The sequence below is a fragment of the Hipposideros armiger genome, unplaced genomic scaffold (assembly GCF_001890085.2).
Source record: "Hipposideros armiger isolate ML-2016 unplaced genomic scaffold, ASM189008v1 scaffold_180, whole genome shotgun sequence".
In the NCBI taxonomy this organism is placed as follows: domain Eukaryota; kingdom Metazoa; phylum Chordata; class Mammalia; order Chiroptera; family Hipposideridae; genus Hipposideros; species Hipposideros armiger.
Genome location: NW_017731530.1, coordinates 287612 through 309443, shown reverse-complemented (window position 1 = coordinate 309443; position 21832 = coordinate 287612). Strand labels below are relative to the sequence as shown.

Sequence of the window (21832 nt, the reverse complement as noted above, 5' to 3'; positions counted from 1 at the left end):
GGTTGTTTGAGGTAATTTGCTTTTTGTTGATCAGATTTTGAAATCTTGATTACCTATGTCTTGGGAAGGTAGGATCTTACTTTAAAAACAAACCAACATAAACCACTTTTCCTGCTTCATTGAAAGACAAAGTGAAATATGCTATAAATAAATGAAATGCATAACACGTACCGGATGAAAAATATTCTGCTTTGAATAGAAAAATCGCTTCTTCTCAAGCATTGCTACTCCAATACCCTGTATTCATTTTGGGTAAATCCCTTAGTTTTTGGTAAGGCTTAATGAGGATGGTCTGATTTAACTTGTACAAAACAGGATCCTTTAAAAAGTGTCTTTAAAACCAATTTGGAGCCATACGGAAAGATTTTACTGTAAGAAAGCATGAAGCTGCCAAAATGTCAAGCTTTACAGTTGAGCATACCTGGTGCCTGAGCTGTCTGCTTCCTATAACCTTGCCTGGACCTGAACAAATTGGCGCCTGCCTTGGTTCTGTATCTGTGGCTTTTGACTTTTTTTACCTCTAACTAAAGCAAAAAATATAGTTTTTACATCAAGATTTGATAATAAACACATACATACACACAGGCATAAACACACCTGAAGTAAAAGTTTCTTGAAGTAGTACTTATCCTATGTTTGAAGCACTGTGATGTTTTCTATTTTACTGTATTTCATTAAGAAGTAATTCAGGCTGTAACCCATTGAATTGATTCCATGAATTGGTTCGGAAAACATTTGGCTTAGTGCTCAGAAGCATAAGCTTTAGCATCTAAGGAACCTGGATATAAATATCAGCTCCATCAGTTACCAGCAGTGCATCCATGGGACTCATTTTAAATGTGCTTCCTATACAATTTTTCAGAAAATAATTATTTGTGTCATGGGAAATATAATTGTACTCCCTTATGCTAGCTAACCTGTTAAGACTTATTCCTTAGATTAATACATATGTTACTCCATATCAGAAAGTCACTGTATGTCCTCACTTAGACCAGCACTATATTCTGAGGTTTCCCAAGAGAGATGACTTTGAGTGGCCAGAGTTGCAGAACTTTCTTCTCTCTGCCCACTTTTATATGACTTCTGCCAGGTTGCAGTATATCTGGGTGAGAGAAATACTGTATGGCTTTAACAAAATATTGCTATGATGCAAAAAGAGTATTCTTTTTTAGATTCTTAATTAATGCACAGTGGCTGTCCAGTAAAAGGCAAACAGTTGGTTTCTTTGGGGAGAAGCATGGGTTTTTTTGACCATTTTTTGAATGATGTGTGCCAAAAGGCATTATATTTATGTAATGTCCACCTAGCAGTTACCATGTACCCAGGACAGTGCTTTATAATACTCCTTTTTAAATGCTAATAAACAACTCGATGAGTTAAACACCATTATTAACTCCATTTCACAGATGAGGAAACCAAAACAAGGTAATTAACTTGCCCGAGGTCATGAGTAGTAAATAAGAGTTGGGATTTGAACTTGGGAAGTCTGGCCTCTGGGCTCTTAACCACTGTGCTGTCGCTTATAACATAACCTCTTACAACAAACTGCAAATCAGGAAAAGTTTTTTCATTGAGGTATAATTGACATATAACATTGTATTACTTTTAGGTGTACAACGAAATGATTCGATATTTGTACATATTTTAAGGTGATCATCACAAGTCCAGTTAACATCTGTCACAGTACATAGTTACAAAATTTTTTTTCTTGTGATGAGAATTTTTAAGATTTACTCTCTTAGCAACTTTCAAATATGGTGTAATTAACTATGGTTGCCATGCTGTACATTACATCCCCATGACTTATTTATTTTATAACTGAAAGTTTGTACCTTTTGACCCCCTTCACTCATTTTTGCACCCCTCCCTCACCCCACCTCTGGTAAACACCCTCTGTTCTCTGTATCTCAGAGCATTTTTTGTTTGCTTAATAATTAAGTGAATGCTAGCTATTTTAATCTGTGTCCCAAATGATGAAATTGGATTTTTGAAGTTAAAGAATGTTCCAGGAGTTTGTCCCAGGACACTATCCATCTTTCCTGTTGCAATGCACATCTTAAATGGAAAAATAAAATTATATGAATGGGTTAGCTATTTTTAACTTCTAATGGGTGATTACAAATTACAGATTACTTTTACATACATTAAACTGGACTAGAAATCAAAATAATATGAGTTCAAGTTCTGGTTCTTCTGTTTTGTAGACACATAAGTTGGGACAAGTCACCTACCCTCTCTGCTTTTGTTGCCCACCATCAGCCAATGCTAAATAATTAGAATATTTGGAAATACTTTTTTGAAATGTTAGGTGCTTCTTGTTTAAATTATTTGGTAACATTTAGATTATCAAGGAGTGGCTAGGTTTGGAAAAATCAATCTATTCATTATTCTGTCTTTAGACTTGAAAAAAAATTACCTCTGTATGTGACTTATGCATACAAACTAAATGTATTCCCAGTATTTAGTAGAGGGCAAAATAAAATGTAAAGTTCAATATATACCCTAGAGACTACGTTAAAATTATATATTCCTTTTAAGAAAAGCCGAATGACATTTAAATGACATTTTTCTGTTCTACAGAAACCAAAGGCAAATACCAAAGTAATTTGTAAGCGTTGCAGGGTAACGTTGGGAGAGACCATGTCATCAGGTAAGAATTTGGTAATAAAAAAATCTAAAATGATTGCCTTTTTGTTAAAAAACCAATTGAAGGAGATGGAGATTTTATGGGAAATATAGATGAAAGATGATTAATATATATTGTAGAATTGATACATTTTAAAATAGACATCAACTAGCATGTCATCCAATATGCTAAGAACTTTGTGTATTTTGTGTATTTTGACCTCTGTCAGTACATAATATTGAGTTATGAGCTTTAAGACATTGGTTCATTTTTAATGTTTTATACCCTCTTGGTAGATTTAAAATGATAATATAAAGTTTGTACTTGGGTCTGTCTTAAAGAAGATTGGAACCTTTTTCTTAATATAGCTCCTCAGTCAGAAGAGTTGGTTGTCAGAGATAATGAACTTGCTTTCCTTGGCTGCCCTCTTCCTCAGGGCTGTATTTTGGGGCTGGTGGTGGGAAAGAACCTGTTGAAATGGAAGAAAACACATTCTGAGTTTTGTACTCTATTCCTTGTTCTATTCCCCAACAACGTTAATTATATTTTATAGAAAATATGTTATACCACTTCAAAATATAATGCAAATCCCGATAATTAAAATCCGTCACTATTTAAAGATGGAGTTTAAAGATATCTAGAGAACTAAAACATGCTGTGTTAACTTTGTGGGTCATGAATAATTGTTTTTAATACAATTAATTAGATGATGTGATTTAAGGGAAGCCATTATACTTAAGGGAAGATGGATGGTAGTATTTTTTTTTTTAAATCATGAAAGTCTTGTAAGTACTTACTTGCTCAGAGTGAACAGAAAAGGAAGAATGAGTAGTAGTAGTAAAGGATGCTACCCCCAATGTTACTTTTGGAGAATGAAAGCAAACCTCTTAAGCAACAACTTAGAAATCTATTTAAGATAAGGAAGGTGAATTAAGTTTTTTGAGATTTTTTCACTCCTCCCTGAAGCCCTGTCAAAATGTCAGTTAAGGAATAAAAAAAGATGTACATCCACAGAGACAAAGAGAAACAGAGAGGAGACAACCATGATGTAAACAAGAGGTGTTGAGCGAACTTTGTTTTGGAAGCTGACAACGTGTGGGAACACACTTGCATCTGGGGTTCTGCAGCCTAGGTGTCTTCCGAAGATCCTTTGGAAGGAGTGAGTCAATACTCGCTGCAGAACCCCAGATCTGGTCAGAATTTGGAGGCAGTAGGTAACAGGGAAGGCAGTCTTAGACGAAGGGCTAGATACAAGCAGGATGATTCATTCAGAGGTTATACATGGAGCTTTAAGACTCCTGAGTCTCCTCCTATACTTGTAACTTGCTTATATTCTCAAGGTAGCAGATTAGAGAACCCTTTCTTGGAATAATGGAAGAGTACCAACTGGAGAAATGATTTGCAGATATTGATTTATAGGGGTAGCGCAACCAAAAAAAAGGCTTATGTTCAGCCAACCTGCAATAACAAGCCGTGTACTTACACCCAAAAGCTTCCTCTTTTACCTTCCTCTTAATGGATTGCTGAGAATCAACAACTATTTAAGGAAACTTCCAACATGAAAGAGACAAAAGCAAATAAATAATCAAGTAAGCAAAGTAAAAGCACTGAGAAGAAACAACTTATCTATAAAATAGAAGAAAATCTTTTAAAAGCATAATAAATGTCCTTGGAGAAATTAAATAATACTGCCTCCATAATTCAGAGAATGTTTAGTTATGAGAAGTAAAGATGTAATGACTTAAAAAGCTAACCAACGGACTAAAGATCAAATTAAGGAACTTCTTTACAGTGATGTTGAAAGCAGGAAGACAGTGAAACACTACCTTCATAAATTTTCTGGAAATAACAAGTTTTCAAAATATAGATCTCAAAGGTATATTTAACTTAGGAATCTACCATAGGGTATTTATCACCAAAACTAGGGATTTAAACTCAAAAGAGAAAAATTGGGATTTGGGAAACAGATTATCCAACATAGGAGAGCAAGACAAGGAAGTCTCAGGGTGAGACATGTGCAGCAGCCCTAGGAATTTCAGCCTGGATGGGATCAAGGGGAGAGAAGACTGCAGTCAAGACGTTTTCAGTTGTAAGGTGAAACTGATAAAATCTTTTATTTGTTTTACTACATGTAACAAATAATCTTGAGACAAGTCTCTTCTTCATATGGGAAGAATTAGCTGAAGGTGGGAAAGCTAAATACATGAGAAAAGAAAGTAGCTGTGCACTGCAGGAAAACAAGATTGAACAAGAAAGGAAACATTGCCATGGTATCATGCTCACAATAATATATATAAACACTAAATATTGATTTAACCAAAAATCTTTATGATGTAATACGTAAGTATGTTAGGAGGTCAATGTGTGTGAGTGTGCGTGGAATGATGTAAGAGAGCTATTTTTACATCTACTCTAAAAGTAAATTAGGCAGACATCATTTCCAAAAATGGTAGCATCAAGAAAGTGGACACCTCCATTTTGTAGAAAACAAGTATAAGACTGTACAAGTTCAAAAAATTCTTACGACAACAACTGGAAGACAAAAATGAAACAATGATTTGAGAAGGGTTTAGTTATGAGAAACTGCTACTGCGTTAGGTTAGAATGGCACATTTTTCACCTTCTGGTGTGGGGGCGTTGCCATTCTCCCCACCTGAACTTGGGGATGAAAAAAGCCACAGGTTTATTGTCTACAGGTGGTAGATTTGGTTCAGGACAGGCAGAAGTGAAACTAGAAATGAAAGAGCAAAATTTGGGGAGCAAAAGGGCCATGGAAGGGCTGAGATGACAACTCTTCACACAACACTGGCTTACTGCTAAACTATACATGCACATAGTAGATGCCAGAGAGTCCAATAAGAACCAAAAGCATGGGAAGACCTGCGGGTTTGCTGTGCCTGGGATTGCATTCCTCAATCCACACACAAGTTGGGCAACAGAAGGTGGAAGCCTTACTGGCTTGAGGTATTTAAACAGAAGTTCTCCCCAAATTTGCTGACAGCTAAACTATGCAGGTATAGTAAATACTCACTAGGGAGCTAGGCTAAACAAAATAACACTGAGCAGAGCCATTAGTGGCTACACACTGTGGAAAGACATTTCACAGTTTGAGTTCAGGCTAGTTCATTGACTACTATTATCTATAAACCGACAACCCTTAAAAGAACAAAATAAAATTCAGAATCACTGCATGTAATACGTACTTCCATCTAGAAATTATTAGACATGCAAAGAGACAGAAAATAGTGATTCATACTAAAAGAAAAAACAGCACTCAATAAACAGATGCTGAGTAAGCACAATGCTAGATTTAGCAGACAAAGCTGTTGAACAGCTCTTATGAATATGGCAAAGAATTTGTAAAAATCTCTTGAGTGAACTAATAGCAAATCTCAACAAATTAGAAACTTCAAAGAAAGAATCAATTGATAATTATAGAGCTGAAAAGTACAGTAATTAAAGAAAAATTCACTAGATTAGCTAAACCACATATTTGAGATGACAGAAGGAATAAAATCATTGAACCTAAAGATAGATTAATGGAAATTAACCAATCCAAAAACAGAGAGAAAAAGTCTGAAGAAAAATGAACAGAACCTCAGAGATTTGTGGGACAATATTGTGTTTCAATTTATGTGTAATTGGAGTCTCAGAAAGTGAGGAGGGAAAAAAAGCATCAGGAAAAAAAAATACATAGAAGAAAATGGCTGAAATCTTAGCAAATTTGGTGAAAAATATTAACTTTCAGATTCTAGAATTGCAATGAATCTCAAGTAGGATAAACACAAAGAGCACTACCCAGGCACATTTTAGATAAACTGATAAAAACCCAAGGTGAAAAGAGAATCTTGAAAGTAGCAAGAGAGGAAACATCACATATAGGCATTTCATGATACAATTAGACCAACTTCTTATAGAAATAATGACAGGCAGAAGACACTAAAATGAGATATTCAAATGCTGAATGGGTTGGGGGGAATACCTGCCAACTAATAATCCTATATCCAGCAAAACTGTCCTTTAAAAATCAAGGCAAAATAAAGATATTTTTATATGAATAGATGGAAAGAATACGGTACTAGCAAACCTTCTCTGCAAAAAATGCTAAAGGAAGTTCTTCAGGCCAAAGCGGGAGCTATCAAATGATAAATGTAATCCACAGAAGGAATGACGAGCAAGGTAAATGGAAAATATGTGGGTAAATTACCACAAAAGCAAACTCAAAAGAGGTTAGTGTAAAAAGTATGATTTTCGAATTCTCTAAAATTATAGCCTTTATGTAGATTGATTTGATAAATAAGAACAGAAATCAAAGGGTACACAAGATGAGAACCTAGCAGGTGATTGTCTGCACAACCATATGAGATCCTAAAGGACCATAGCCTCATAGTGAATCAGAAGTGGACCAGCCCAATGGAGTTATAGACAGGTATCAATCCTTTGGGTCTTTAGGGAATTTCAAGTCTTGAACTTGGTTAATCTGCCTTATAATAGATATAGCACCATGTGCCAGGCAATATCAAAAGCAATCATCTGTGGAGGAAAGTACCTTCATTGTAAAATTCATGTGATTCCCCAAAATAATTTGTCAAGTGCAGTGGTCACCATATAACCAAAGATAAATAAGCAAACAAGTAAACTAGATTTTCACTAACAAGAACTTCCAACAACCCAAACAGCAAAGACTAGAAACAGACTTCTGTTATTGGAATTGTCAGATGTAAACTGTAAAACAGCTATGCTTACTATTTTTAACAATATAAAGACAAGTTTGAATATATTGAAAAGGAAACTATAACAGTAAGCATATTTGGAAAAGATTCACAATAGAATTTCTATAAAAATGTATTATAGTTGAAATTTAAAACTTGGTGGTTTAACAGCACAGTACAAGTTGGAGAAAAGAATTAATGAACAGAAGCTAGATGAGAAGAAAAATCTGTAATCCAGCACAGAGAGACGGGAAGGCAAAAAATATAGAAGAGAGAGTCAGAGACGTAAAACACACCAAGAAGATCTAACGTGTGTTTAATCAGACTTCTGGAAGGAAAAGAGAAATAGAATGGAGCATAGGCAATATTTAAACTAATAATTGCTGAGAATTTTACAAAAGTGATGAAAACAACAATTCAAAAAGTCCAGTGAATTCTAATTAAATGAGGCTCAAGTAAGATAAATAAAAAGAAATTCATAGCTAGATACATCAGAGTGATACTGCAGAAAAATGAAAAACCAAGAGAAAATCTTAAAAGCAACCAAAGAAAAATGACAGATCACCTTCAAGGGAACAACAGTAATGGAATTTTAAAGAGAGTGGAATCAAGTGTCATTGTGCACAAAGGTCAACCCAGGTAGGATTTTATCTCAGATGAAAATACCCTGGTATGAAAGAATCAAGACAAGGATAAATATATTTTCTGACTAAAAAAAACCTGAGCTAATTCCCCTCTAATAGTTGGTTTCTTATTAAAAGAAATTCTACCTGTATATCAGTATCAGGAAGAAAATAATCCCAGATAAATTATTTTATTAAAATCTTTTACAAGAAGGATTGATAAAGAAACTGGTAAATATGTAGGTGACACTAAATGAATATTAACTGTATAAAACAATAATACCTTGTGGGAATAAAATTATGAAATTAAATTATATTTTAACAGCTGGCATAAAAAGGATACTTCATAATGTTAAATGGTTCAATTCTGCATCTAATAGCATGACTTCAAAATAGTAAAATGAAAATTGATCAAGGAGAAATAAATATATTTGTTATGGCTCTAGATATATAATAACCTGTTAAACTATTGATTTTATTTTTTTTGCCTATTTCTCTAGGTTATATCGAGCAATTGAAAACATTTTCAGAAAATATTAGGAACAACTTTCCATTTTATTAAAACAATTAAAAATTATTTTGTACACTATTTTAATGACTGCCTAGAATTTTCTTCCCTAAATGTATAATTGTTTATTTAACCCAGTCATCTTCAGTTTTTAGACATTTAATTTGTTTTCAGTATTTTCCTATTAATATTTTTATGAGTGTCTTTATAGATCAATTTCTGCAGATATCTATGAGTATTTCTTTGAGGTAAACTCTTAGGTGTTTATGGCGTCAAACTATATACATACTTTTAAGAACTTTGCCAGGTAGCTTTTCTTTTCTTTTCTTTTTTTTAAGCTGAGCCATCCTGCCACCTGTTGGCAGCTCAGCAAGCTGGGCATCGAACCGCTGTTGCTCAGAGCTCAAATTCATGAGCGACCTCTTAACCAACTGAGCCACTCGGCTGTCCCACCAGGTAGCTTTTCATGAATCTATTCTCATTTTCAATTCTGACTGCAGTATGTGAATGTGTATCCATTTCTCCATGTCTTCATCAGAGTTGCACCTTATCATTAAAATTATTTCATTTGCCTGATGCGAAAAAATACCTCATTTTAATTTGCATTTCCTCCATTATTAGTGAAAGCAAACACTTTTCATGTATTTTGTAAAAACTCAAATTGATTGCATTTATATTTCTTTCTATTAGATATTTAGTTCACTACTTAAAGTTTTCTGTAAAGTAAGTAATCAGATTACCAAATTTGGTGGGAATTATACATTTGTAATTTCAGTGAAATTCTGGGTAAATACGAATATGAGGTTCACAGCATCTGTGTAAGGGCTTTGAGATGCTATGATTAAAAAGCATTTTTCAGTGACTTCTAGGTTTGTGGCTACTTATTGAAATAAGGAAATCAAATGACTAATTTCTGAATAAGTGAGCTATAGCTGTGATGTGACTAAATTTTCTAACCTTCTGTATGTGTGAGCAGAGTCTTACTGCACCAGATTCATGTGGGGCAGGCTCTTCTGAAATCACATCAAGCTGTCTAAGTCTCAGGGCTGTCTCCTTGTAATCATCAATGCTTTGTCTTCTTAAACAAGGTCATTTTTAAAAAGTTTTACTGAATGCTAATTTTACCAGTATATGTAATATTTAGTTTGAATGTTATAATTTGGGATCAACATGCCCACAATAAAAATATTAGTGTATTGGGGAGATTTGTAATTTTTTGTTTGTTTGTTTCTAGAAATTGTTAAGTTTTATATGACAGAGATAATGATTCAGCCATCTGAGAGAAATTTTCCCATCATACCAAGGTACAAATAGCACATTAAGTTTATTCTGTAATTTCAAATGTAGGAAAAAATAGGTACAGTTTGTTATTTGGGAATTTATTTTTATTTATACCTCTCTTTGTTTGGCAAGGTTAGTTGAACCAAACTACACACGTAAAAGACTTCAGGATTTATTTATGGTTTGCTTACATAATGGTATAGACAAATGTGCTCATATATACTATACATCTAATTCTGAAAGGTTTTTGTGCTTTCTATGTGCCAGATATTCAAGGTCTTATACCTAATCATCAATAGGTTTTTGAACAATTATTTCTGGTTTTAATTTGACTAATTTAAAATTTGAAACATGGATCAGTTTTCACATGACTCCTGTGTTTTAAAAAAATGGTGCTTAGCCACTAAATCCATTAGTTTTTCTTTTCTTTGACTCTTTTTAGTTTACAAGAAGTTAGCTATAATATTCGTATGTTTTTATTTCATTTCACTTATTGATGTCTAAAAATTATGGTAATCTACACATAACCTTGAACTTTATCCTCCTATAAAGACCTTTGTTATGTTTCTCAGATCTGACACTTTGAGAGGATCCAAATGGAAAATATGGTAGATAATATTGTCTAATGTTTGGGAGGAGATTTCTCACCTCTTTTAACTTAGCTATTCACTGTTTAAGGTGCTAAAGTACAAATGGAATATTGACTTATCTAACATAGTATTTTTTATTCAGTAGCAGGGAATAGTTAGGTGTAGGATGGAAAATGTATTAAGGATTGGAGAATAGGATATAAGAAGACTAGAGCAAACACAATTACATTAAAATATATTGATTGCATTAGCGCAGATTGTGAAGGAATGGATAGCATATAGAAAAGTCTAGCATGCACATGCCTCTGCCTTTTAGTTACACTGTGAGTATTTTTGGCTCATCTTGCCAGTTAGAGTTATTATGAGAGGCACATTGTGAAAATTGATTTCTGTTCAAACAGGTCTCAGTTTGTACAGAGTATTATCGCCCAGTGTCTGGTGGAACTCTCCTCTGCTAGAAGCACTTTTAGATTCAGTATTCAAGGTCACGACGGCAAAGCATACGTCTTGGTAAGAAATTATTTCACCTTGCTTTTTGTAGCCGAGCAATCCAGAGTCTCTGAAATTCTTTAGTTTTTGTTGTTCTTTTTCCCTAATTCTCAGGTCTAGAAAATAATTGATCAAAAATTTGACTTTGGGTGCTGAATACACAATGCAATATACAGATGATGTATTATAGAATTATACACTTAAAACCTCTATGATTTTACTAACCAATGTCACCCCAATAAATTTAATAAAATTAAAAAAGAATAAAATAATAGTAAAAAAATGAATTTTTAATAGCAGTTTAATTCACAAATCAAACTCTCTTTACTTAATAACAAATGATCGAGTACCTTCATGTGCTAAATATTAGGGATATAGAGAGAAATAAAACCTGATTCCTGCTCTTTAGAAACTCATACCACAAAATAAAGTTTTCCACTCTCAGTTTTTAATGGCATTTCTTGGTTAGTATAACACAGTTCTGTCTCTCACCTTTTTTTTTTTCTGTTCGATACTCTTATACATGTTTCTTTTTGTTTGTTTATTTGTTTTGTGGTAAGAACACTTAAGAGCTACCCTCTTCACAGATTTTTAATTAACAGTACTGTTAATTATAGGCACAAAGTTGCACAGCAGATGTCCAGAATGTATTCATTTTGCCCACCTGAAACTTTATACCCTTTGATTAGCAACTCCTCATTTCTCCCTCTCCCCAGCCTCTGGCTACCACCATTCTATTCTCTACTTTTGTGAGTTAGACTAGTTTAGATTCCTCATATAAGTGGAATCTATACAGTGTGTATCCTCCTGTTTCTGGCATGTTTCAGTCAGTGTAATGCCCTCAAGGTTTATCCGTATTTTCACATATTACACGATTTCCTTCTTTTTTAAGATAATATTTAATTGTATATATGTGCCACATTTTCTTTATTCATCCGCATTCAGGTTGTTTGTACATGTTGGTTTTTGCAAATAGTGCTGCAGTGAACATGGGAGGGCAGGTATCAACGCTTTGATGTTTGAGAAGTAGAGCCAAGTTTTGGAGAAGAGGCTCTTGCAATAAGCAGAATCATCCCCTACATGTATCACAAGCATCTACTGTTACACTGTTTCCATTTAAAATAATGTGCTGCAGAAAAGAATTTTCTGCAAAAATCCAAGAATCAGGGCCCAAGTCTCTTCTCTGCCACTTATCTGTTTTATTCACTAGTCAACATATATTGAACACTTTTTTATTTGAAAGGCACTGTTCCAGGTACTCAGGATAGAGCAAAAATGCCTTCAAGGAACTCAAAAGGTAATAAACAAAGTAGTTAAAAGAAAGGAGATAGAGGTTGTTATTAGGTATGGCTTTGTAGCTGGCCATCCATTATGGCAGCCCCATTCTTCTGTAAGTCCAAGTCCATATAATTTCTATCAAAAGCTACTGAATGGTAATTTTACCAGTATATGGAATATTTAGTTTGAATGTTATAATTTGGGATCAACATGCCCACAATAAAGATATTTGTGTACTAGGGAGATTTGTAATTTTCTTATTTTTTGTTTCTAGAAACTGTTAAGATTTATAGGAGTGCTATACATTATAGATAATAACTTGGTTACATATGAATTATTTCTCCAAGTTGGTTGTCTTATTTTCATTTTTTAAAACTTTTATCATGTCGGTTGCTCCACCAAAGTTATGCTTTGAAAAACTTAACCGTCCTTAATAATTATATACATGATTCTTTTTGTTTTTTTCTGGTATTTTTATAGTTTGGCATTTTTTTTTAATTACAGATATGAAATATGGATAGGGTGTTGATATCCTTTTATTTGGACTTTTCTCTCCATATCTTTAGCTCTGGCTTTTAAACTCAGACAGTTTGGTGATTGAATCTTTGGGAAGTTCCAAAAGTATCACAAAGTTTCCCCTGTTGGAAGACACATTGAAGGCGGATTCCAGTTCTGCTTGGAATGCTGTCAAGGTCCTCTACCAGCCATGCATCCCAAGCAGGAATGCAAAGTAAGTTGTGCTTCTGTTTACTCATTCCACATTATGTTTTAGTTTCTGTTGCCACGTTGGTGTTAAAAAATTAATTAAATGGTACTGTATGTACCGCTTCCATACTTGAAGCTTCTAGGAGTCACATTGCTAAGTGTTATACTTTCAAAGTAGGTTGAAGTATGACAGATGACTCATGCTAATGTGCAGAAAGCTTGCTTTTACTGAAAACAATTGGTCTTTTTCTTGTGATCTCAGCTGTCTGTACATATGGCTGCAGTACTAAGTCAGGCTTCCACGTTCTGAACGTTTACTGATAGTCGCTTTCCAGGCATGCCTGATACAATAGTAAACAAAACACAGTCCGTGCCTCCTGACGCTGTCATTCTAATAGGGGGAAGGCAGACCATAAACAAAACAGACAAAAAAATCGAAGCCTAAAGTGGCTCTTACGGTGAGCCCAGCACTCATCTAAGGGCTTCTAGCTCATTTAAGCCTAACAATACCCCTGTGGGGTAGGCACTGTTCTCACCCCCAATTAGAGATAAGCACACTAACACAGGTGTTAAATTACTCGAATGAAATATAAAGCTAGGTGAGGTAGTCCGAGAGTGGTGGGATGGGTATAAGAGGTAGTCGTTTTATATGGAAAAGTCTTAGGAAGATTTCTCAGATAGAATGCTGTTTAACTGGAAAACTTAAAGGAGGCCATAGCAGCGGGAAGAGCATTCCCGGCGGAGGAGACGGAAAGTGTTCTTATTTGAACAGATTGGAAGTCTGTGCTTGTCCTATACTCTTAAATGTGTTCAAATTCGTCCTAAGAACAGAAAGATCCCAGCCTTTTTCTGGGAAGTAAATAAGAAAAATTATTAAATAATTGCTTGTCTTTTCTTTTTTGTATTATGCAAGCACTATAAATCATAAAATATTCAGACAGTAGAGACACACATAAAGTAAAATATGGGAGTTCTCCATCATTTTCCACTCCAGAAGTAAAAAGTATGTTGTGTACTCTTCCACTCCTTTTCTGTTTGTTACCTTGCGTTTTAACATAATTTGAATGATACATGTATGTTTTTTACACTTAAAAAAAAAATACTGCCTTGGAGGTTCTTTCCATGTCAGTGCTTGGCATTTGACGAAATGGAAGTAATATAAGTAATTTCACCATTGTACTCTTGGTAGGTATTTGCGTTGCCGCTTTTTCACTGCCGTAAGTAGTGTTGCACTATATATTGTTGTACATTTGTTTTGTGAGTATGTGTACTGTTTTTGTAAGAAGGATTTCTAGAAGTAGAATTGTTGAGTCAGAGTATGATATTTAAAATTTTGATAGATAATATCAAATTGTTTTACAAAAGAAGCATTACAAATGTATATTCCCTCCTGAAGATTCTGTACATGTCCATTTCCCTGCACCCTTACCCAAACGGCCATTTAGATGTTTGCCCATCTGATGCCAATCTAAATGAAATGTTTACTTGACTATCCTTGTGTTTTATTGAGGCATGATCAGACAATGTAGCTTATTTGATGCTTTGGGGACTTCGTTGAGCTTTTTGTGTGTGTGTATGTGTGTGTGTGCGCGCGTATGTGTTCTGATAGTCAGCTTTTAACCTGTTAATTTGTTATATTCTCAGTTGCTAGTGTGCATGTATATGTGTGTGTATACCTTTGTATATGTAGATTTATATAGTCCTGTTTATTAAAACCTTTTATATTCACCTTTTTTATTTGTTTGAGATGTGGATTTTTGAGAATGGTGTGTTAAATATCACAGTATGCTTATGGAAAAGTAATTTTCTTCTCGTTTTGGTATGAGTTTTTACATTATGTATTTTGAAGCTATATCACTAGGTACATTAAGATTTGTGACATGACAACTTGACTAATTACATATTTTATCAATAAGAGATTTAGCTCTCCTTCCATTTGGTGATATTTTCCTTTAATTCTAATTTGCTTGATATTAATATTGCTATATTTATTTTCTTATTTTAATTGTTCATTTGTTATATCTATTTCTATTTCTTTATTTTCAGCTGCCATTTGTTATTTTATCTTAGTTCTGTGTCTTGTTACCATATACCTTGTAAACTGCATGCAGTTGGAATATTTTAAAACTCCAATTGACAACTTATTTTAATAGTTAATTAAATTAATTCACATGTATTGATTTAGTTGCACTTATTCTGCTATCTTTTACATTGGTTGCCTTCTCTCTGTGTCGTTTCTTTCCTTTGATGATTTGGAAGTAAAAATTACCTATTTCAAAATGATTTTTAGTCATTAACCTTAAATTTTTTTTTTTTTATTAGCTGAGCCATCCTGCCACCTGTTGGCAGCTCAGCGGCAGCTCAGCTTGGGCTGTGAATCGAACTGGTGACCCTGTTGCTCAGAGCTCACACTCTTGAGCGAGCTCTTAACCAACTGAGCCACTCAGCTGGCCTTTTAACCTTAAATTTATTTTTTTTTTAAGATTTTTATTGGGGTATTGGGGGAATGGGAACAGTGCTAGGGAATTGGGGGAAGGGGAACAGACAAGTTGCTGTCCTTTGGTTCTTCAGTCTAGTTGTGGAGGATGTTGCTTCACTGGCCCAAGTTGGCACCATCATTGCGCTCTTCCCGGGCGAGGCAGATCAGTCGCCGGCTTCTGGACGGCCGGTTGCTTGCCGCTCATGGTGGCTGCTGGCTACACACGGTAGCCCATGGCAACCCACTGCCACAGGGGCTGCAGCCTATGCCGTCGCCAGAGACTCACAGCAGCCCAGCTCCAGGTTGAGCTGTTGTTCAGCATCTTAGCTGTAGAGGGCAGTGTCACTGGCCCTCATATATGGGATCTGAACCGGGGCCCTCTGGCATCCCAAGCCAGCTCTTAACCAACGCGCCACTCAGCCGTCCCTAACCTTACATTTTTAACACATACTTAAACTTATTCTTTTACTATCGATATCTAGATTTAATTAGCATCCATCCTCTTCACTAGAACAAGAAAAGACTCTTAAGAAGGTTTCACATTTCTTGTCTTGCTTCCTCCCTCACATGCTAGCTCCCCTATGTTGAGATCATCTGTGATTCTAATGATGGTGGTTGTTTCTTCGTAAGGAAATATTAAGTCAAAGCCCTACCTCATTTGCTTACCTCTTACTTACATTCATGCATTATGACCATAAATGTTTTTTATATTTTTAATGTATAAGTCTATTTCCATAATAATATTGCTTAATGTTTTAAAAATACATATAAATAATAATGTGTGTATTTTCTGTAATTTATTTTTTAGTCAATATTTTTTGTTTCATTGTTTGAATTGAAGAATATGCTCTAACAGTTTTTTAAAATTTCAACTGTAGTCAATCCGTGAACGTCTGAGAATCTTTTATACCTATTTTATCTCTCTGAAAGCTTTTAGGATTTTCTCTTTATCTTTAGTTTTCCAAGATTTCATACAGATGAATCTAAATAAGTGTTTATTCAAAATTATCTCTATGTCATAACCTGTTCTTATCTTACAATATTCTTGTAATATTCTCTCAATATCTATGAGAATAGTAATTACACTTAAAGTCTTTTTTTTTTTCTTTATTGACTCTTTTTCCTGGATGTTACTTCTTCTTTTTGAAAAGAGATTTTGTGTTTGGTACTTCATGATGTTGCTTTTCCCAAATGTTTGATGATTTCACTAGAATTCCTACACTAGGATGTAAATTCCATGTAAGCCAGGACTTGCCTGTCTGCTCATTACTACATCTAGGTGAGTTCTTACAGAAGTACTCGAAAAATACATCGTATGTTTACGTTTAATAAAACATGTGTTGCATGAATGGTACATGGTTTTCTGTTTATCTTCGTATTCAATAATTATTGTTCATCTATTGATAACTGTAGGTTTTCGTTACCGTAACCTGCCTTTATGGATTAGTGAAAGAGAACTCAAAGGATATACTAGTCTGGATGTGCCAGTTTGTCTTTTGACAAGTTTCGGGTATTAAGAAAAAGGAAGTGGCAGTAGATTTAGCTATGGAGTTGAACCTTGTATTCATTATTAACAAATCCCTACTGACACCGGAAATATGATGACTATTGTAGGTTGTGTTTTGCTCTATGTGATTAGTGAACTTTTTTTTTTTAACTCTTTATGTCTTGGGGATGAGTTGAGGTGCAGTAAGTGAGTTTGATTACTTCAGTGTGCCTGTTTTATGTAACTACTTTTTGTTGTGCTTTTCTTGCTGCTATTGTTTGACTCTGTGTCCCCCAAATGTAGGAAGGGAATTTCACCAAATTGTGTAAGTATCATGTGAATTATTTACTTTTGTCTTTTAAGGACATTAGTTTCATTCTTTTTAGGCATGACTGAGCAAACCAAACTGTAAACTCCCTGGCATATTTTTGGCACATGGGGTGGTGCATTAATTATTTTAGTCCAATTAGCTAGAATTTTTATTCTAGCGGAAGTATGGATTACCAGATGGCAGTCTAAAAGAGGAAAATCACAAATGTAACTCTGGTTTTATTTCCTTGAGCACACACAAAAAAGTGGCAGGTAATATTTTTAGAATGTTCTTTCTTTCTAGCAATACACACACAACACATGTCTCTTAACATTTTGAAGTCTATTTTTTTTATCCCCCTCCTTTTGCCTACAAACATCCTACAACTCACATTCTTTAGTTTGCATATCAGAGTTTAGATACTAAATATTAACCTATTAGCTTCGGACTCTAACTTCCGCAGTTTAATTCTGCTAATTCATCAGTTCACCTGTGGCCTCATATTCTCTAGATGGGAGTAATTTTCGCCTCAGGGAACATTGACAATGTTTGGAGACATTTTTGGTTGTCACAGCTTGGCATGGGTGGGGTGGGAGGGTTACTGGCATCTAGGAGGTAGAGCCAGGAGTGCTCTGAAACATCGTAAATGCATCCGAGAGCCCCCTACAACAACGAATTATACAGCCCAAAATGCCAGTAATGCCAAAGTGGAGGAACCCTGTTCTACATTATCTCCTAAAATCAAGCTATGTCTATCTTTTCCCTCTGGGTGTCATAGCCCACAACTTTCTGGAAATGGTATTTGGTGTGAAATCCAAGAAATCATTGCCAAACTCTTCTTGATTTTGATGCTCTGTACCTGGTGAGATAGAGACTCATTGCCTGAAGTAATTTGGAAATAAAAGTAGGTAGTTTTGAGGTGAGTTAGAGGAATTTGTTCTTTTGATTAATAAAAGCATAAAACAAACCAAATGTTAATTTATGCTAATCTTATATCCAGCAGAATATCCAAGACTTGTTATTTGATAACTGCATAATTTGCTAAAATGCTTCATGTTAACTTATTTTGATAGTGTGTGAATATGTTGCTTGAATGAATGAATATGCAAATGAATGAATGAAATAGTAAGTGTCAGAAACCCCTAAAGAACACTTTATTAAACCATCTCAAGGAAGTGTCTTCTACTTCCCCATAAAGGAATCACAGGGTGACATTGTCCGTGCACTCCAATTAGGGACATTTACTTTGCAGAATACAATAAACTCAAATTTCCTATACGAATATCCAAATCTTATATTTTATAAGTGAGGAACAGAGGAACAATAAGAGAAATAAGTATAATCAGTTTGTTAGTTGGTGATAGAGCCAGAATTGGAGCCAGGTTGCTATGATTCCAAATTCAGAGCTTTTTTATCATGTAGTCCCTCACCATAAAATTCTAGGAGATCTGAAATGTTACTATAAATGCCTATTCTTCCTCAAGAGCAATTTCCCTAGAGTTTAGAATGTGTCGGCATTTTGATCACTCCCTAAAGTGTACTGCTTGCCATGTACTATATTTAGAGAATATTTATGCATCTTAACATGGAACATCAGTGGCAGAAACTTCTGATTTATAGTATGTCCATGTCTGATCTAATAGATCAGAATTTAATGGTACAGTGTGGTTTTTTTCAGCAGTCCATTGCCTTAGCTTCTTAGAACAGGAATCCATTGAAAGGGAATTCATCTAAAAATACAGGAACATAATTAGATACCTCTGGGAAATGTAAATGCTTCCTTGGAAAGCACTTTTCACACATTTGTCAGCCGGTACCATATTATTACCAAGACTTATTCATCTCGAGACCATTCTTCATTATGAAGCAAGTTGGACACACACTTCTTTCGTTAATAATTGGTACAAATCCCTCCTTTGAGTGGACTGTGTAAGCACAGTGGCCTAAATTCAAACTTATTGTATTTGGAATTCCTGTACTATCCATGAATTCATTTATAATCATTAAAGATAGAGGAAGTAAGACCATGACATAAAAAAATGTAAGCTTTTTCCCTATAGATTCCAGTCAAAGCAGGTTTTCTGTGAAAAGCAACTCATCTTTTGAGATTACATTCTTGGGGGATCTGATTTCCTCCTTCTGAAATACAAATGTGAGACAAGTATAGCCATGACCTGTGAGGGTAAAAGCGGGGAGGGGCCAGGGATCAGATGAAAGAAGGAAGGGGGGTGTATATATGAAATTGTTTCATCGATTTTGTGTGTTCCCTAATCATGTGTCAGGTGTTTTTATGAGTGAGACCTAAAGTAGTTGTCTTAACCTTTTATATCACAGCAGTTTGGGTTTTTCTCTTTTTTATTACCTCCTACTGTATTTGGTATTATATGTGACCCCAAAGCAGAAGAACAAAGATTTCTACCCTAAAGGGAAATACAGTAAAGTTAAGGCAACATGATAAATGTGCACACACAAAATTCTTTCAAAAGACCAAAATCTACATACATGCTGAGGAACAGAGTTTCATGGAAAAGAGTATTCTTTGCTGAATCAAAGAAAATGGAAAAAAGGTAGGAAATACTCCCCTCTACACCCCCCCCCCCCCCAGTAAAAGCTGAAAAGGGCTGGGTAGGGAAATCCTGCATGTTTTTATGTAGTAGATGCCTGGGAGTGGGCTGCTGATGATGGAGTGGTGTGCGACTTGAAAAGGGGTTGGAATGGGGGGAGCAGTCATCTACCTACAGAGATGTTCCCATGTATCTGTTTATCATATTAGGCTCTCCTCAAAAGCTTTTGCTTGAAGAAAGGGTTCCACAGCTGATTTTTTAAAAAATTGGAGAACTGTTCTCTGCTAAGCATTTCACCAGACTGTGCTTGAATTCACTGGGTCACAGCAAAGTTACTACTTAAAGCATCGACCACAGTGAGATGGTTCTAATTGCAAGAATGGTCTTCTTTTCATTGAGCTAAAATCTGCCTCCTGGAAACTCTCACCCAGAGCTACCAAAAATTAATCGGCTGATTCTTGAACATGGCAGTGTTCAATTATTCAAATAACCTGACACCTGCTCCTAGATTTTCTCTTTTGCAAGCTAAACATCCTCAAATGGAATGGTTTCAAGCATCTCTTTCCTTGTGCAGTCTCTTTTTTAACTTGATCCCCTTTGCTATTACCATCTTGATTGCCCATGAGAAGATGTTGCCCCAGCAACCTGTCAGGTTTACATAGATAGGGTGAATGGAGACACGCTAGAGCTAGGGGTTTCTCCTACAAGGCTGTTTTAGGCAATTTAGATGTAATGGGAAGAAGGCATTTTCAGTGGCACTGGACAAGAGAGACTGGATTTCAAGAATCCATTGAATCTGGACATGAAACAAAAATTTTCAGCCTCAGGTTTTGAAGGTATTCATTCATTTATTCAACAAATACAATACTTATTAAATGCATGATACTTTGCTAGGTTCTGTGAATACAATATTGAGCAAAAGAGACCTGATGTCTTGCATCATAGGCCTTATTAGAGTCTAGTGGGAAGGACAAATAAATGTAAAATTGCAACCTGATAGTGCTATGAAAGAGAGTTTCATGGTCCTGTGAGAGCAAATCATAGGGAGACCAACCAGGTCAGGAGACGATTCCAGGAAGAGCTGAGGCTTGACTGCTGTCTGAAGGATGAGAAAGAGTTAACTGTGTGAAGAGTCTGGAGGCAAGGGGGCAAGCAGTGCAAAAGGACCCCAGGTGGGAGAGACCACAGTGAGTGGGGAAAAGGCCAAAGTCCAAAGTAGCTTTACTGGAGAAAGTGAGAAACAGGGATAGGGTAGGGAGGAGCCAGACCAACTGAGGATCCTAAAGGGCATTTTAAAGAGCTTTGTCTTTGTGTTTATCCTATGAACAATAAGAATCTATTACAGGTTTTATTTAGAGAGAAGGGTTAGATGGTTTAATTTATGCTTCAGAAAATTATTCTGGAAACCATCTAGAGAACAGTTGGATATGGTAGATCAGATCGGAAGCCCTTGCCGAAGCCTAAGAGAAATATTATAGCAGGTGATGGTAGCTGAGATAGAGTTGAGAGATATGTAGTAAGTAATATTGCAATATTTGGTGATTGATTGTATTTTGGGAATGAACCACTACTTACTGGGATAAATAACAAGGGAAAACAATGAATTTTTGAGAGAAAATCATGAGGTTCGGATTTATGCATGTTGAGTTTGAGGTAGGTTTGAGCCATTCAAGAGAAAGTAGCAAATAGAAAGTTAATATATAGACTTGGAGTTCAGATGAAAAATTTGGGTTGCATTTATAAATTTGTGAGTCATCTGTATATTGGTCATAATTGAAGCCAAAGGCAAGAGTGAGATATAATTGCGTTTTCTGAATAGAGGTGTCTCTGAATTGAAATAAGGCTTATATAAACAGTGTAGCCTGCCATTCCCACTTTCTTTTCCTTGGGGTAATATTTTTGTGTTTTCTGTGCATTTATGTGCCCTTCTGTTTTGAAGCTTCATATAAACCCCCTTCTCTTTAAAGTCTTTAAGGATCAATATTATGGTTTTAGTAATCTAATAATAATGTTAACTTTCACTGATTGAGCTTTTATTATGCATCAGACTTGTGCGAAGCTTTTTAATACACTGTATCATTTAATCCCCATAACATCTCTGTGGGAAGTGCTGTGGTTACCATCCTTCATAGAAATGAAGGTTACTTGCCCAATGAGGCACAGCTAAGATGTGACTTACAA

General features: G+C 35.2%; 1 protein-coding gene across 1 annotated transcript in view; it reads left to right on the top strand.

Moving 5' to 3' along the window:
- The window catches only part of UBE3D (ubiquitin protein ligase E3D), a 139946-nt gene that overhangs the window by 27397 nt on the left and 90717 nt on the right, over window positions 1-21832 (top strand). Inside the window, exons 6-9 of the mRNA XM_019652468.1 lie at window positions 2581-2650; window positions 9704-9773; window positions 10742-10850; window positions 12674-12837. Of these exons, the coding sequence (XP_019508013.1) occupies window positions 2581-2650; window positions 9704-9773; window positions 10742-10850; window positions 12674-12837 (413 nt within the window). The remainder of the gene's footprint in view (window positions 1-2580; window positions 2651-9703; window positions 9774-10741; window positions 10851-12673; window positions 12838-21832) is intronic.